The 16,788-nt window shown below is 41.2% G+C and overlaps 1 protein-coding gene across 2 annotated transcripts in view; it reads left to right on the plus strand.

Annotated features, from left to right (window-relative positions):
- Positions 1-16,788, plus strand: part of LOC118385561 (mitogen-activated protein kinase kinase kinase 1-like) — a 114,762-nt gene that overhangs the window by 41,031 nt on the left and 56,943 nt on the right. For both annotated transcript variants that reach the window (XM_035772792.2, XM_052515781.1), the window contains exons 3-4: positions 14,169-14,390; positions 14,874-15,074. In XM_035772792.2, coding sequence (XP_035628685.1) covers positions 14,169-14,390; positions 14,874-15,074 — 423 coding nt within the window. The remainder of the gene's footprint in view (positions 1-14,168; positions 14,391-14,873; positions 15,075-16,788) is intronic.

Below are 16,788 nucleotides of genomic sequence, written 5' to 3' on the forward strand. Positions count from 1 at the left end.
AAAATTGACAGGTGCCTTTCCAAATGATGTCCAATCAATTCAATTTACTACAGGTGGATTCCAATCAAATTGTAGAAACATGTGAAGGATGATCATTTACATTTACATTTAAGTCATTTAGCAGACACTCTTATACAGAGCGACTTACAAATTGGTGCATTCACCTTATGACATCCAGTGGAACAGCCACTTTGCAATAGTGCATCTAAATCTTTTAAGGGGGGGGGGGGTGAGAAGGATTGCTTTATCCTATCCTAGGTATTCCTTAAAGAGGTGGGGTTTCAGGTGTCTCCGGAAGGTGGTGATTGACTCCGCTGTCCTGGCGTCGTGAGGGAGTTTGTTCCACCATTGGGGGGCCAGAGCAGCGAACAGTTTTGACTGGGCTGAGCGGGAACTGTACTTCCTCAGTGGTAGGGAGGCGAGCAGGCCAGAGGTGGATGAACGCAGTGCCCTTGTTTGGGTGTAGGGCCTGATCAGAGCCTGGAGGTACTGAGGTGCCGTTCCCCTCACAGCTCCGTAGGCAAGCACCATGGTCTTGTAGCGGATGCGAGCTTCAACTGGAAGCCAGTGGAGAGAGCGGAGGAGCGGGGTGACGTGAGAGAACTTGGGAAGGTTGAACACCAGACGGGCTGCGGCGTTCTGGATGAGTTGTAGGGGTTTAATGGCACAGGCAGGGAGCCCAGCCAACAGCGAGTTGCAGTAATCAAGACGGGAGATGACAAGTGCCTGGATTAGGACCTGCGCCGCTTCCTGTGTGAGGCAGGGTCGTACTCTGCGGATGTTGTAGAGCATGAACCTACAGGAACGGGCCACCGCCTTGATGTTAGTTGAGAACGACAGGGTGTTGTCAATGGAAACAGGATGCACCTGAGCTCAATTCCGAATCTCATAGCAAAGGTTCTGAATACTTATGTAAGTAAGGTATTTATGTTTCTTGTTTTTTTTTACATTTGCAAAAAAATCTAAACCGTCGCTTTGCCATTATGGCGTATTGTTTGTAGATTGCACATTGTAAATATGGTATTGGAAATGACCTTGTATCTAGGTTTCTTTGTTCTACCTTATGTTATTTTTAATGCTACATTGATATTGATTACTGCAGTGTTGGGTTTGGTACAATAAAGGCATTTGTGCACGTGACAATGAGAACTTAAAATGACTGCGTGTCTCCATACTAACCGTTCGAATAGCAATACGTTTTTGGGGGGGACGCACATTTTTCTCCTCTTTCACTCCTGACTGTGTTCAAATCAATGATGCCATAAAGGGTGGACTGGCAGCCATTGTGAGTGTACCCAAAGGAGCAATGCAGGAAGTGAAAGTATGTCTAGCCATTAATGTAGGGTGTCCATCCTCTCTGCCCAGAGTGGGTGAAAACACGTTTTGGTAATGACATTTCACTTATGTTATAAAATACATTTTACCAAGACAAATATGATTCTTCATGTTTTGAATTGTTCAATGGCATCTTTTTCTAACATATCATTAACATTATATTGGATTATGTTGGATTTTCTAACCTAATACAGCCGATAATAAGCAACGAGCTCTGTTGACAGATGCGGTGCAGTTTTAATCGCCAAAACATTAGAGGATTTTACATTTTGTGGTCGTTGTTGCCACGGGTCGCAAATAGCAAGATTAATATGGCAATTGCTGAATTCAATGTAAAAGGCTTTGGAAATAAAAACATTTGGGATACACTCAGTGCTCACAGATTTCACAGACATGCATGTGTTTTTGTGAGAAGTCTTCGAAAAAGAACAGGAACTTTATTAATATTAATACTTTATTAATAACTTTATTAATTAATATGAACAGAGTATACTACACTGAACAAAAATAGAAACACAATATGCAGCAATTTGAAAGATTTTACTGATTTACAGTTTGTATAAGGAAATCAGTCAATTGAAATAAATTCATTGGGCCCTACCTACTCTATGGATTTCACATGACTGGGAATACAGATATGCATCTGTTGGTCACAGATACTGTGCAAAAAAGGTAGGAGCATGGATCAGAAAACCAGTCAGCATCTGGAGTGACCACCGTTTGCTTCATGCAGTGCAACACATCTTTTTCACACAGAGTTGATCAGGCTATTGATTGTGGCCTGTGGAATGTTGCTTAATGGCTGTGTAAAGTTGCTGGATATTGACGGGAACTGGAACATGCTGTCGTACACGTCAATCCAGAGCATCTCAAACATGCTCAATGGGTGACACATCTGGTTAGTATGCAGGCCATGGGAGAACTGGGCCATTTTCAGCTTCCAGTAATTGTGTACATATCCTTGTGACATTGGGCTGTGCATTATCATGCTGAAACATGAGGGGATGGCTGAGGATCAAAGGCATGACAATGGGCCTCAGGAACTCGTCATGGTATCTCTGTGCATTCAAATTGACATTGATAAAATGTAATTGTGGTCGTTGTGCGTAGCTCATGCCTGCCCATACCATAACCCCACTGCCAGCCACCATAAGGCATTCTGTTCACAACGATGACATCAGCAAACCGTCCACATGATGCCATACACGCTGCCTGCCGTCTGCCCGTTACAATTGAGACCAGAATTCATCCATGAAGAGCACACTTCTTCAGTGTGCCAGTGGCCATCGAAGGTAACCATTTGCCCACTGAAGTCGTTACGACACCGAACTGCAGTCAAGTCAAGACCCTGGTGAGCTTCCTTGAGACGGTTTCTGACAGTTTGTGCAGTAATTATTTGATTGTGCAATCCTACAGTTTCATCAGCTGTCCAGGTGGCTGGTCTCAGACGATCCCGCAGATGAAGAAACCGGATGTGGAGGACCTGGGCTGACGTGGTTACACATGGTCTGCGGTTGTGAGGCCAGTTGGACGTACTGCCAAATTCTCTAAAACAATGTTGGAGGTGGCTTATGGTAGGGAAATTAACTTTAAATTATCTGGAAATAGCTCTGGGGGACATTCCTGCAGTCAGCATGCCAATTGTACGTGTCCTCAAAACTTGAGACGTCTGTGGCATTGTGTTGTGTGACAAAACATTTTGGAGTGGCCTTTTATTGTCCCCAGCACAGGGTGTGCCTGTGTAATGATCATGCTGTTTAATCAGCTTCTTGATATGCCACATCTGTCAGGTGGGTGGACTTTCTTGGCAAAGGAGAAATGCTCACTAACAGGGATGTAATCGAATTTATGCACAAAATTTGAGAGTTTTCAGGGATCATTCATGTCAACTCATGCAGCATGGGTTGACATGTTGCGTTAATATTTTTGTTCAGTATGAAATGTGAAAATACTACGTCAGGTCTCAAAATCGATATTGTTTTATGTTTTATGTCCTCCAGATTTGAGAAGAAAGACGACGAGTACAATGGTAAGCTTGTCAAGTAGCCTTAATTCTCACACAGCATCCAACCTAACTGACGCAATGCTATTTTCCTGATTTATAACCACATTTTTTCTCTGTCATCCATTTATTTAGTCACTCTAATTTTGACCATCCTACAAGGGTAAAATCATTTTTGATTGGACACCCTAAAATATGTGCTGTGATTTGTTGATTCAACTTAAAATACGTTCCATTGTATGAGCCACATCAATTAACACCATTAGAATTCAAATTTGACATTACCCTGATATGTTTGCATCACAATACCAGGCAGCTATTGCAAGAATCAGGGGTTTATATCTTTCCTTCCTGTTAGTTTTTTGTGCAGAACGGCACCAGATTAACGTCATAACACGTCATACCTTTTTGTAGTTAATAAATCCAATGTGAAACTATAGTATCCTTAACAAGCATTGAAAAGGTTCATCCATTCTTCTCTAATTTAAAATGTCTCATAGCCTACTGACATTCTTGTAATGTCAGTAGGCTACTAGACTATGCTTCCGAGGGACAGGTTGCCTACAAACACACACACACACACACCAGGTTTTCCATTAGCCGGTAGGCATAATTGCAAAAAAGATGATTAAATGAAATTGTAGCCAGGAGAGGCTGTCTATCATAGCCTTCAGCCCGAATTTGCGCTTCACCATCATTCTCACACTCATTGCGGGCATCTGCTGAGGAGAGAGAGGAAGAGAGTGGAACCTTGGTCTAGGCTTTTTTCTGAAACCAATTCAATAAAATTGGAGCCAGCAATGGCCCGGAGAGGCTGTCTGTCTAATGTCTATCGAGAAGAGAGCGAAAGAGAGTGGAGCCTAGTTCTAGGTTAATGTTGATTGCGAAGATGGAGGCCTTTTTGTTAAACAAATGTTAGATGAAAAAGAGCAGGCTTATGCCTACAGTGAAAAAGTGTACAAGAGTAATATCCTCTTTTATTGTAGTGGACTAAGATGGGAAGAAATGTATTGTGCATTTCGCAATTCAGGTAGGATGCAATTTTGGAACTTACATTTTATTATTTACGTATTTATAATAATTTGTTTTATTATTATTGTATATCATTGTTATTATTGTAAGCCTATTTATTCATTGAAACCAGTTTTTTTTTTACATATAAACAATGGCTTGACTTAATTTGAAAATTACCCCAATAAAGTTAAGAATCTTTTGTGAAGGTTTGGTGTGGTGTGGTTATTATTAAGCTGCAAGCTATGATTGCAGTGATTGCAGTGAGCATCGACACTCCAACTGACTCCAACATGGGGTGGCAGGGTAGCCTAGTGGTTAGAGCGTTGGACTAGTAACCAAAAGGTTGCAAGTTCGAATCCCCGAGCTGACAAGGTACAAATCTGTCATTCTGCCCCTGAACAGGCAGTTAACCCACTGTTCCTAGGCCGTCATTGAAAATAAGAATTTTTTCTTAACTGACTTGCCTAGTAAAATAAATAAATAAATAAACAGTTGACCTTGAGGTGAGGAAGAATGTTTTAGGCCTACCAGAGTTACTCCTAGTTAGTCCTATAATCTAATAATATACTTATTATTGCTTGTCTTTATACAACATATTTTGATTAAACATTCATGAGTTAGCCTCCTTATGTAACCGCAGACGCAGTACCCATCTGACATAATCGGTGTTGTACAATGCCGCTGGTAAATTTCTCTATCTCTCTGGGGCTAGGCCTAAGCTTATCTCCCTTTATTTATATAAACAGTACCAGTCAAAAGTTTGAACACCTACTCATTCAAGAAGTTCTTTATTTTTACTATTTTCTACATTGTAGAATAATAGTGAAGACATCAAAACTATGAAATAACACTTATGGAATCATGTAGTAACCAAAAACATGTTAAACAAATATATTTTCAATTTGAGATTCTTCAAAGTAGCCACCCTTTGCCTTGACGACAGCTTTTCACACGCTTGGCATTCTCTCAACCATTGTTAACCTGTCTAGGACTGGGGTTCCTAATCAAATTTCTCAAACATACAAGTATTAGGCACCATTTTAAAGAGAAAATTCTCATTAATCCAGCCACAGTGTCTGATTTCAAAAATGCTTTACAGCGAAAGCTCCACAAACGATTATGTTAGGTCACCACCAACTCACAGAAAAACCCAGCCATTTTTCCAGCCAAAGAGGGGAGTCAAAAAGCAACAAATATAGTCAGAATTAATCACTAACCCTTGATGATCTTCATCAGATGACACTCATAGGACTTCATGTTACACAATACATGTATGTTTTGTTCGGTAAAGTTCATATTTATATCCAAAGATCTTATTTTACAATGGCGTATTATGTTCCGTAGTTCCAAAACATGCAGTGATATTGCAGAGAGCCACATGAATTCACAGAAATACAAGTGTTATGAATGGAACTTTAGATACACTTCTCCTTAATGCAACCGCTGTGTCAGATTTTTAAAACAACTTTACGCAAAAAGAGCTCAGAGCCCAAACCAACCAAAATAAATATCTGCCATGTTGCGCAGTCAACATTAGTCACAAATAGCATTATAAATATTCACTTACCTTTGATGATCTTTATCAGAATGCACTCCCAGGAATCGCAGTTCCACAATAAATGTTTGTTTTGTTCGATAATGTCCATGATTTATGTCCATTTATGTCCAAATAGCTTCTTTTGTTAGGGTGTTTGGTGAACAAATCCAAAAGCTCGTTCAGGTCCAGTCGGACAAAAAGTTATATTACAGGTCGAAGAAACTTGTCAAACTAAGTATAGAATCAATCTTAAGGATGTTTTTATCATAAATGTTCAATAATGTTCTAACTGGAGAACGTGACTGAGAACGAGGCTGCTGGCAGACCCCTTAGTCAAACAGCTCCCATCTGGCCCACCTTCACATGAGAAGCCTGAAACAACGTTCTAAAGACGGTTGACATCTAGTTAGCCTCCTTATGTAACCCTATATCTGTATGTAACCCTACAATGCCGCTGGAAGCCTTAGGAAGTGCGACATAACCCATATCCCACTGTGAATTTGATAGGGGCTGAGTTCAAAAACTACAAACCTCAGATTTCCCACTTCCTGTTCAGATTTTGTCTCAGGTTTTTACCTGCAATATGAGTTCTGTTATACTCACAGACATCATTCAAACAGTTTTAGAAACTGCCGAGTGTTTTCTATCCAATACTAATAATAATTTTCATATATTAGCATCTGGGACATAGGAGGCAGTTCACTCTGGGCACGCTATTCATCCAAAAGTGAAAATGCTGCCCCCTATCCCAAAGAAATTAAATCAAATCAAATTGTATTTGTCACATGCGCCGAATACAACCTTACAGTGAAATGTTTACTTACAAGCTCTTAACCAACAATGCCATTTTAAGAAAATACAACAAAAAAGTTAGAGATAAGAATAGCAAAGAATTAAAGAGAAGCAGTAAATAACAATAGTGGGGCTATATTACAGGGGGTACCAGTACATAGGCAATGTGTTAATATGCAGGGGCACCGGTGTCGATGTAATTGAGGTAATTATGTACATGTAGGTAGAGTTATTAAAGTGGCTATGCATAGATAATAACAGAGAGTAGCAGCAGTGTGGAGGGCAATGCAAAAGACTGGGTAGCCATTTGATTAGATGTTCAGGAGTCTTATGAAATAACACATATGGAATCATGTATACCACCCCTACCTTGTCACAAAACAACTGATTGGCTCAAACGCATAGACCAAACAGAGTTTGCCAGTGCTGTGATAAGATAGTGTAAAATAATGAATCTGAAGAATATATATGCACTGTATGTTTGTAAGCTGTTAAACTCTGACCCCCTCTGGTGGTATTTTCTAAATGACTATTGTATACTACTCTCATGAAATAAATGTTGGTTTTAAATTCCTACTAACACATGCTTAGTACTGTTAGAAAGGAAACAATGTGACTACTACAGAGTCCGAGATACAGCAGACCCCCCAAAATGTTTTTTTTTTGAGGTGATGGGGGTCCCCACAATTGTTTGGGGAATAAGATATTTGTCTAGGTTTGAGATTTTAAAGAGAGAAAAAAAAATATATATATATATATATATATATATATATTTAAATATATATTAAATTGGTAGATTTGGCTATTTCAGCCCCACCTGTCGCAGACTGGTGGATAAAATTGAGCACACAGCCATGCAATCTCCATAGACAAGCATTGGCAGTAAAATGGCCTTTCTGAAGAGCTCAGGGACTTTTAACGTGGCACCGTCATAGGATGCCACCTTTTCAACAAGTCAGTTTGTCACATTTCTGCCCTTCTAGAGCTGCCCTGTTCAACTGTAAGTGCTGTTATAGTGACGTGGAAACGTCTAGGAGCAACAACAGCTCAGCCGCGAAGTGGTAGGCAACAAAAGCTCACAGAACGGGACCGCAGAGTGCTAAAGCACATAGCGTGTAACAATCTTCTGTCCTCAGTTGCAACACTCACTAGCGAGTTCCCAACTGCCTCTATCGAATGTCTATCGAGGAGAGGGAGAAAGACTGTGCTTGGTCTGGGTTAATGCGTTTGAGCCAATCAATTATGTTGTGACAAGGTAGGGTTGGTATACACAAGATAGCCCTATTTACAGGCTCTAACCAATAGTGCAAAAAATGTATTATGTGAACAATAGGTAAGTAAAGAAATAAAACAACAGTAAAAAAAACAGGCTATATACAGTAGCGAGGCTATAAAAGTAGCGAGGCTACATACAGACACCAGTTAGGCTGATTGAGGTAGTATGAACAGAGAGTAGCAGTAGCGTAAGAGAGGTGTTGGTGGGAGGCGGGACACAATGCAGATAGCCCGGTTAGCCAATGTGCGGTTGGTCGGCACTGGTTGGTCGGTCCAATTGAGGTAGTATGTACATGAATGTATAGTTAAAGTGACTGTGCATGTATGATAATCAGAGAGTAGCGTAAAAGAGGGGTTGGGGGGGGGGTGGAATTAGCCTGTGCAATGCCGGCGTCAAACGGAGGGGTACAGACTTCAACTGTAAGTGAGCGTAGCATGTACAGTTGAAGTCGGAAGTTTACATACACCTTAGACAAATACATTTAAACTCAGTTTTTCACAATTACTGACATTTAACCCTAGTAAAAATTCCCTGTTTTAGGTCATTTAGGCTCACCACTTTATTTTAAGAATGTGAAATGTCAGAATAATAGTAGAGAGAATGATTTATTTCAGCTTTTATTTCTTTCATCACATTCCCAGTGGGTCAGAATTTACCATACACTCAAATAGTATTTGGTAGCATTGCCTTTAAATGGTTTAACTTGGGTCAAAGGTTTTGGGTAGCCTTCCACAAGCTTCCCACAATAAGTTGGGTGAATTTTGGCCCATTCCTCCTTACAGAACTGGTGTAACTGAGTCAGGTTTCTTGGCCTCCTTGCTCTCACACATTTTTTCAGTTCTGCCCACCAATTTTCGATGGGATTGAGATCACGGCTTTGTGATGGCCACTCCAATACCTTGACTTTGTTGTCCTTAAGCCATTTTGCCACAACTTTGGAAGTATTCTTGGGGTTATTGTCCATTTGGAAGACCCATTTGTGACCAAGCTTTAACTTCCTGACTGATATCTCGAGATGTTGCTTCAATATATCCACCTAACTCTCCTCCCTCATGATGCCATCTATTTTATGAAGTGCACCAGTCACTCCTGCAGCAAAGCACCCCCACAACATGATCCTGCAACCCCCGTGCTTCACGGTTGGGATGGTGTTCTTCAGCTTGCAAGCCTCCCCCTTTTTCCTCCAAACATAACGATGGTCATTATGGCCAAACAGTTCTATTTTTGTGCCATCAGACCAGAGGTAATTTCTCAAAAAAGTATGATCTTTGTCCCCATGTGCAGTTGCAAAACGTAGTCTGGCTTTTGTATGCCGGTTTTGGAGCAGTGGCTTCTTCCTTGCTGAGCGACCTTTCAGGTTATGTCGATAGAAGACTCGTTTTACTGTGGATATAGATATTTTTGTACCCATTTCCTCCAGCATTTTCACAAGGTCCTTTGCTCTTGTTCTGGGATTAATTTGCACTTTTCGCAGCATAGTACTTTCATCTCTAGGAGACAGAACACGTCTCCTTCCTGAGTGGTATGGCGGCTGTGTGGTCCCATGGTGTTTATACCTGCGTACTATTGTTTGTACAGATGAACGTGGTATCTTCAGGCGTTTGGAAATTGCTCCCAAGGGTGAACCAGGTTTGTGGAGGTCTACAATGTTTTTCTGAGGTCTTGGCTGATTTATTTTACCCACCCGTAGTACAAACTTTAGTTTATTGAAATATTTGGTTGTTTAGTACATGGCCTGACATGTGAATCCTTAAAGAGATGGGTGGGGCTAAAGCTTAACAGGGTGTGAATTATCCAGAATGGGTGTCGACAAAGAAGTGCTCTCTGGTAGGTGCAACGAAACATTCAAGGGCCATTTTCTTAAAAGTGAGATTTCTAAAATTTATCAACTTTCAAAGCAGAATTACTTTCCATTGTTTCTTCCCTGTAGTGTATGATATACACTATCTACTTTTATCCAATGTAAAGAACACAACTTCAAATTTTTCTCCATAAGACCGAATCGAGACGGTCGGTCACACATACTTTGAATTTGCTTGTCATCTATAGTGATGACGGCAGAAGTCCGACTGACAACTTTATCAGGACGAGGAATTGCCAACGTCAAGCTCTTTCCATAAGCTTAATCTCTAAGGAAGCAAGCTAAATGACACATGTTGTTTGCTTAGCTAGCTAGCTAGCTACAGATGAAGTTGGAAGATAACATACACTTAGGTTGGAGTCAATAAAATTCATTTTTCAATCACTCCACAATTTTCTGGTTAATAAACTATAGTTTTGGCAAGTCGGTTAGGACATCTACTTTGTGCATGACAAGTACTTTTTCCAACAATTGTTTACAGACATTATTTCACTTATAATTCACTGTATCACAATTCCACTGGACAGAAGTTTACATACACTAAGTTGACTGTGCCTCAGAAAATTATGTCATGGCTTCAGAAACTTCTGATAGGCTAATTGACATCATTTGAGTCAATTGGAGGTGTACGCGTGGATGTATTTGCAGGCCTTCCTTCAAATTCAGTGCCTCTTTGCTTGACATCATGGGAAAATTTAAAGAAATCAGCCAAGACCTCAGAAAAAATGTAGACCTCCACAAGTCTGGTTTATCCTTGGGAGCAATTTCCAAATGCCTGAAGGTACCATGTTCATCTGTACAAACAATAGTACGCAAGTATAAACACCATGGGACCACGCAGCTGTCATACAAGAGCAAAGGAAGATGCTGGAGGAAACAGGAAACAAAAGTATCTATATCCACAGTAAAACGAGTCCTGTATCAACATAAGATGAAAGGCCGCTCAGCAAGGAAGAAGACACTGCTCCAAAACCAAAAATTCCAGACTGCGGTTTGCAACTGCACATGGGGACAAAGCTTGTACTTTTTGGAGAAATGTCCTCTGGCCAGATGAAACAAAAATAGAACTGTTTGACCGTAATGACCATCATTATGTTTGGAGGAAAAAGGGGGAGGCTTGCAAGCCGAAAAACACCATCCCAACCGTGAAGCACGGGTGTGGCAGCATAACGCATAACGCGGCAGGACGCAAAGTTTTTTTGATTGTCAGAAAAATCATTGACTAACTCACACGTTGAAAAGGGCGAGGAACGAGATGGAGTCAAAATCCATGCCAGGCGCTACTGTGAGCTCAAGAACTCCACCTCCGACAGACAGAGTCAACATATGTGGCGGGTTCGTCAGGTCTTCGGTTCACCCTGACATTTCCATTCCTCTTCTGACAATAGAACTTAACCAACTGCTCACCAGGCACAGCAAGGGCTGCCCGGACCGTTCTGCTATTCCAAGAGTGTATAACCGAATAGAGATACCAGGAGTGGGCACAGAATACATAGCCTCCCCACTGTGGAAGTATTTCAGCACCGTTTCGCGCTGCTCTGAGACAAGCATGGAGAAACGAAAATGTAAAAATATTCCATGATATTCTTAAGATATGTGTTAACTGAATATAAGCAAGTCATGTCTGCTAAATAATCAAGTTAGGTTTCTCCAGAAATAAATATTTCTAAATAACAAGCTGGCTTTATTTACAAATGAGTGAGAATGTCTCATCCCATGTTCAAGAATTGCCTTTTTCGTGCTCTCTCTAGGTTAAATGAAAACAAAATCTCCAAAATATTGTTTTTTAAACAATGCATTATTATTATTAATTAATAAATATATATAAAAGCCCCTTAGATATTCTCAGATATTCTCGCAGATCCTAATGGAAAATGCCCCTTAGATATTCATTTAGAGTCCTCCAATCCTCTAAATGTCACGCCCTGGTCATAATATATTGTGTTTGTCTTCATTTATTTGGTCAGGCCAGGGTGTGACATGGGTTTATTGTGGTGTGTTTTGTCTTGTGGTTTTGTGGGGTGTTGGGTGTGTGGCTTAGTGGGGTTATCTAGCAAAGTCTATGGCTGTCTGGAGTGGTTCTCAATCAGAGGCAGGTGTGTATCCTTGTCTCTGATTGGGAACCATATTTAGGCAGCCATATTCTTTGAGTGTTTTGTGGGTGATTGTTCCTGTCTTTGTACCAGATAGGGCTGTTTCGGTTTTCACATTTCATTATTTTTGTAGTTTCTTCATGTATAGTTTTTTCCTTCATTAAAATATAATGAATCATCATCACGCTGCATTTTGGTCCGATCCTTGTTCCACCTCTTCGTCAGAGGAGGAGATAGAAGAGAACCGTTACACTAAATGTAATTATACCAGCAACAGTGTGTGAAAACCTTGTGAAAACTTACAGAAAACGTTTGACCTCTGTCATTGCCAACAAAGGGTATATAACAAAGTATTGAGATAAACTTTTGTTATTGACCAAATACTTATTTTCCACCTTTATTTGCAAATAAATTCATCTGGATTTTTTTTTCTAATTTTGTCTGTCATAGTTGAAGTGTACTGATGAAAATTACAGGCCTCTCATCTTTTTAAGTGGGAGAACTTGCACAATTGGTGACTGACTAAATACTTTTTTGCCCCACTGTATATAAACATGTACGTCCAAAGGGATATAAAGGTAAGCCCTCATATTTCCGTACATTAACATATTAATCCTTATGCATAAACGTATGTCCATATAAATATACACTCACATGCAGGAATGTTATACACAAGTATACAAACAGATACACACACACCATCACAGAACACATACAGTACATATGTGCTTTACTTACTGTGTCACACTCAACATTATAGATACAATGTCACGATCGTCGTAAGAAACGGACCAACGCGCAGCATGGTGTCAATGCATTGTTTAATGGATGACGAAAAACACAAAGTAAACTGAACAAACTAACGTGACTGCTAATGAAACAATGCAAACATGCAACGTAACATAGACAATCACCCACGTTGACAAAACAGGCTACCTAAATATGGTTCCCAATCAGAGACAACAACTAACACCTGCCTCTGATTGAGAACCATATCAGGCCAAACACAGAAACAGACAAACTAGACATACAGCATAGAATGCCCACTCAGATCCCACCCTGACCAAACAAAACATACAAAGCAAACTATAGTCAGGGCGTGACATACAAGCGACTATCAAATATTCCCTACTCTACTAAAGACTGATATGATACTGTTTTTGCTTTGAAATAAGGATTTTTTTTTCATGACTAAGTGAAAGCTAGCAGACTAAGGGAATTGGACATTTTCCAACTCTGTGCATTGCACTATTAAATTGCAGCCAGTCTGTCACGGTTTTCTTGTGCTGAAGGAGAGTCGGACCAAAATGCAGCGTGGTAATTTTGATACATGTTTAATAACTGAATAAACACAAACAATACAAAAACAATAAACGTAACATGAAAACCTAAACAGCCTATGCTGGTGCAAACTAACACAGAGACAGGAACAATCACGCACAAAACACTCCAAGAATATGGCTGCCTAAATATGGTTCCCAATCAGAGACAACGATAAACACCTGCCTCTGATTGAGAACCACTCCAGACAGCCATAGACTATGCTAGAACACCCTACTAAGCCACAATCCCAATACCTACGAAAACCCCAAGACAAAACACACCACATAAATAAACCCATGTCACACCCTGGCCTGACCAAAATAATAAAGAAAACACAGAATACTAAGACCAGGGCGTGACACAGTCTTTCACAGCAGACACAGATGCTGACTTCTAAATTGACCTCTAGTCTGGCCCCTGTGTGCCATTCAGAGGTAGAATGGGCAAGACAAAATATTTAATTGCCTTTGAACGGGGTATGGTAGTCAGTATCAGCCACACTGCTTTGTCTCAAGAACTGCAACGCTGCTGGGTTTTTCACGCTCAACAGTTTCCCGTGTGTATCAAGAATGGTCCACCACCCAAAGGCCATCCAGCCAACTTGACACAACTGTGGGAAGCATTGAAGTCAACATGTGTCCATGCCCCGACCAACTCAATATTGGGAAGGTGTCCCTAATATATGGTATCCTCATGGTAAGTATTATGGTAATATAGCTACATCTTGCCTTCAGATTGGCTGGGTGGAATGTCACCATATTGCTTCCACCTTGCCAATTCTCTAAGATCTACAGGAGTGGTTAGGGAATAGGGTTTTGACCAGATTTTGCATTTAGCCACTGTAATGGAAATCTGTCATTTGGCCCTCATTTGGCCTAACCCCAAACCACATACTGACATCCCACTCCCCCTCTCTCTCCCTCCCTCCCCCTCAGGTGGTGAAGCCCGTCCCCCTGCGACCAGACGGGAGCGAGGCAGGTTGCAAGGGGGCCGAGGATGAATCCAACACGCTCACCAACGCTTCCCCCCAGCAGATCGGTGGCCTCCGCAGCCCCTCCCCTGGACATCCCTCTTCCTCCTCCTCCTCTTCCTCTGGCAGGGCCTGCGGGAAGCCTGAGTCCCCAGGGGTGCACAGGAAGAGGGCCTCGCCCGTGCCAGTGAGTAGCCACACACACATACGTAGCATGCATACACACACATATGAGAACATCAGCTATGTGTTTAAGCGTACTTCATAGTATTTGAGAATGCATAGACATATAGTTTCAAGTTTCAAAGTTTATTCGCCACGTGCACGGGATACAACAGATGTAAAACAGTGTAGGGAAATTCTTACCTTGACTTACATAGCTCTTTCCCAAGAATGCAGAGATAATAATATAGATTTAAAAAACTAAAAGAACTACGATGAACTATGATGTGAGTTAAAGAAACATGAGAATGCAAGACATTTTATAATAATATACCACTGATTAGATATTAACCCTCTTCACTTTGGGTTTGAAGAATTGTTAAGTCCTAAGTGACTATTTATTAGACAATAACTATGAATGGGAGAGGATTAGGACTAGTTTTTCCTCTGAGGCTGTCTTGATCTAATGTTGATGTAATTTTGTTATTGTTGATTTGTTGTTGTGTAGTTTCAGAGTGGCAGGGTGACCCCCCCTCGCCGGGTGCCCTCCCCAGATGGATTCTCCCCCTACAGTCCTGAGGAGACTAGTCGCCGTGTCAACAAGGTCATGAGGGCCCGCCTCTACCTACTGCAGCAGATAGGCCCAAACTCCTTCCTGATTGGAGGAGACAGCCCTGACAACAAATACAGGGTGTTCATTGGCCCACAGGTAAGAAGTGCCCGCAGTCCACTCAGACCAATGAAAAAAGATTAGACAGAATTATTCATTGGCTCACAGGTAAGAAGTGCTCGTAGTCCACTCAGACCAATGAAAAAAGATTAGACAGAATTAAAAGACTCACGCTCAATTTCAAATCAACTCCCACTACCCTCTAGGTAATAAAATGATTGGATGGGTGTTTAATATTACATAAATTCCACCTAGCCTATCAGAAGACAAGGTCAAGACAAGGTCACCGTATTGCCTATTATGCTTATGCAGTTATTTCAAATGTATAAGTAGCTAGTTGGAATTGGGCCTTTTGTGTCAGTTTGATTTAGCTGATGCAAGTTTGCGAGATTCCAACTGTCTGGCAAGATTGAGGCTAAGCTGTTTGTAAATTATTTTGTACATAATGTTTCTGCTACGTCTCTTATGAGCAAGAAAAGCTTCTGGACATCAGAACAGCGTTGACTCACCTTGAACTGGACAAAGATGTTTTCTTTAATGAGTCTGACGCGAAGGATATACTGCTTAAGACCAGGACCAAATCCCTGTCATTAGCGTGAAGAAAAGATGGAGAAAAAGGGGGAAGAGAGTGGGGTGCCTTGTAAAAATTAGTCGACGAGTAGGTAAACCACCACTACCCTCTGTATTATTGGCCAACGTGCAATCGTTGGAAAACAAACTGGACGATCTACGATTTAAGATTATCCTACCAACGGGACATTAAAATCTGTATTATCTTATGTTTCATAAGGATAATATAGAGCTGGCTGGGTTTTCCGTGCATCGGCAGGACAGAGCAGCTACGTCTGGTAAGACGAAAGGCTGGTGGAGTGTATGTCTATTTGTCAATGTCTGCTGGTGCGTGAATTATTGCTCGCCTGAGATAGAATACCTCATGAAAAGCTGTAGACCACACTATCTACGAATAGAGTTCTCATCTATATTATTCATGGCTGTCTATTTACCACCACACATCGATGATGGCACTAAGACCGCAGTCAACGAGCTGTATAAGGCGATATGCAAACAAGACAATGCTCATCCAGAAGCGATGGTCCTAGTACCGGGTGACTTTAATGCAGTGTAACCTCTTTTCTACCAGCATGTAACATGTGCAACCAGAATTTGAAAAGCTCTAGACCACCTTTACTCCACACACAGAGACGCATGCAAAGCTTTCCCTCCATTTGGCAAATCTGACCATGATTCTGCTTACAAGCAAAAACTAAATCAGGAAGTACCAGTGACTCGCTCAATGCGGAAGTGGTCAGATTATGCAGATGCTACCCTACAGGACTGTTTTGCTAGCACAGATTGAAATATGTTCCAGAATTCATCCAATGACATTGAGGAGGAGTACACCACCTCAGTCACCGGCTTCATGAACAAGTGCATCGACGACGTCATCCCCACGGTGACCGTACGCACATATCCCAACCAGAAGTCATGGATTACAGACAACCCCTGCACTGAGCTAAAGCTGCCGCTTTCATGGAGCAGGACTCTAACCTGGAAGCTTATAAGACATTCCACTATGTCCTCAGACGAACCATCAAACAGGCAAAGCGTCAATACAGGACTAAGATTGAATCCTACAACACCGGCTCTGATGCTCGTCGGATGTGGCAGGGCTTGCAAACTATTACGGACTACAAAGGGAAACCCAGCCACGAGCTTCCCAGTGACGCGAGCCTACCAGACGAGCTAAATGCCT

The sequence above is a fragment of the Oncorhynchus keta genome, unplaced genomic scaffold (genome assembly GCF_023373465.1).
Source record: "Oncorhynchus keta strain PuntledgeMale-10-30-2019 unplaced genomic scaffold, Oket_V2 Un_scaffold_30379_pilon_pilon, whole genome shotgun sequence".
NCBI classification, from domain to species: domain Eukaryota; kingdom Metazoa; phylum Chordata; class Actinopteri; order Salmoniformes; family Salmonidae; genus Oncorhynchus; species Oncorhynchus keta.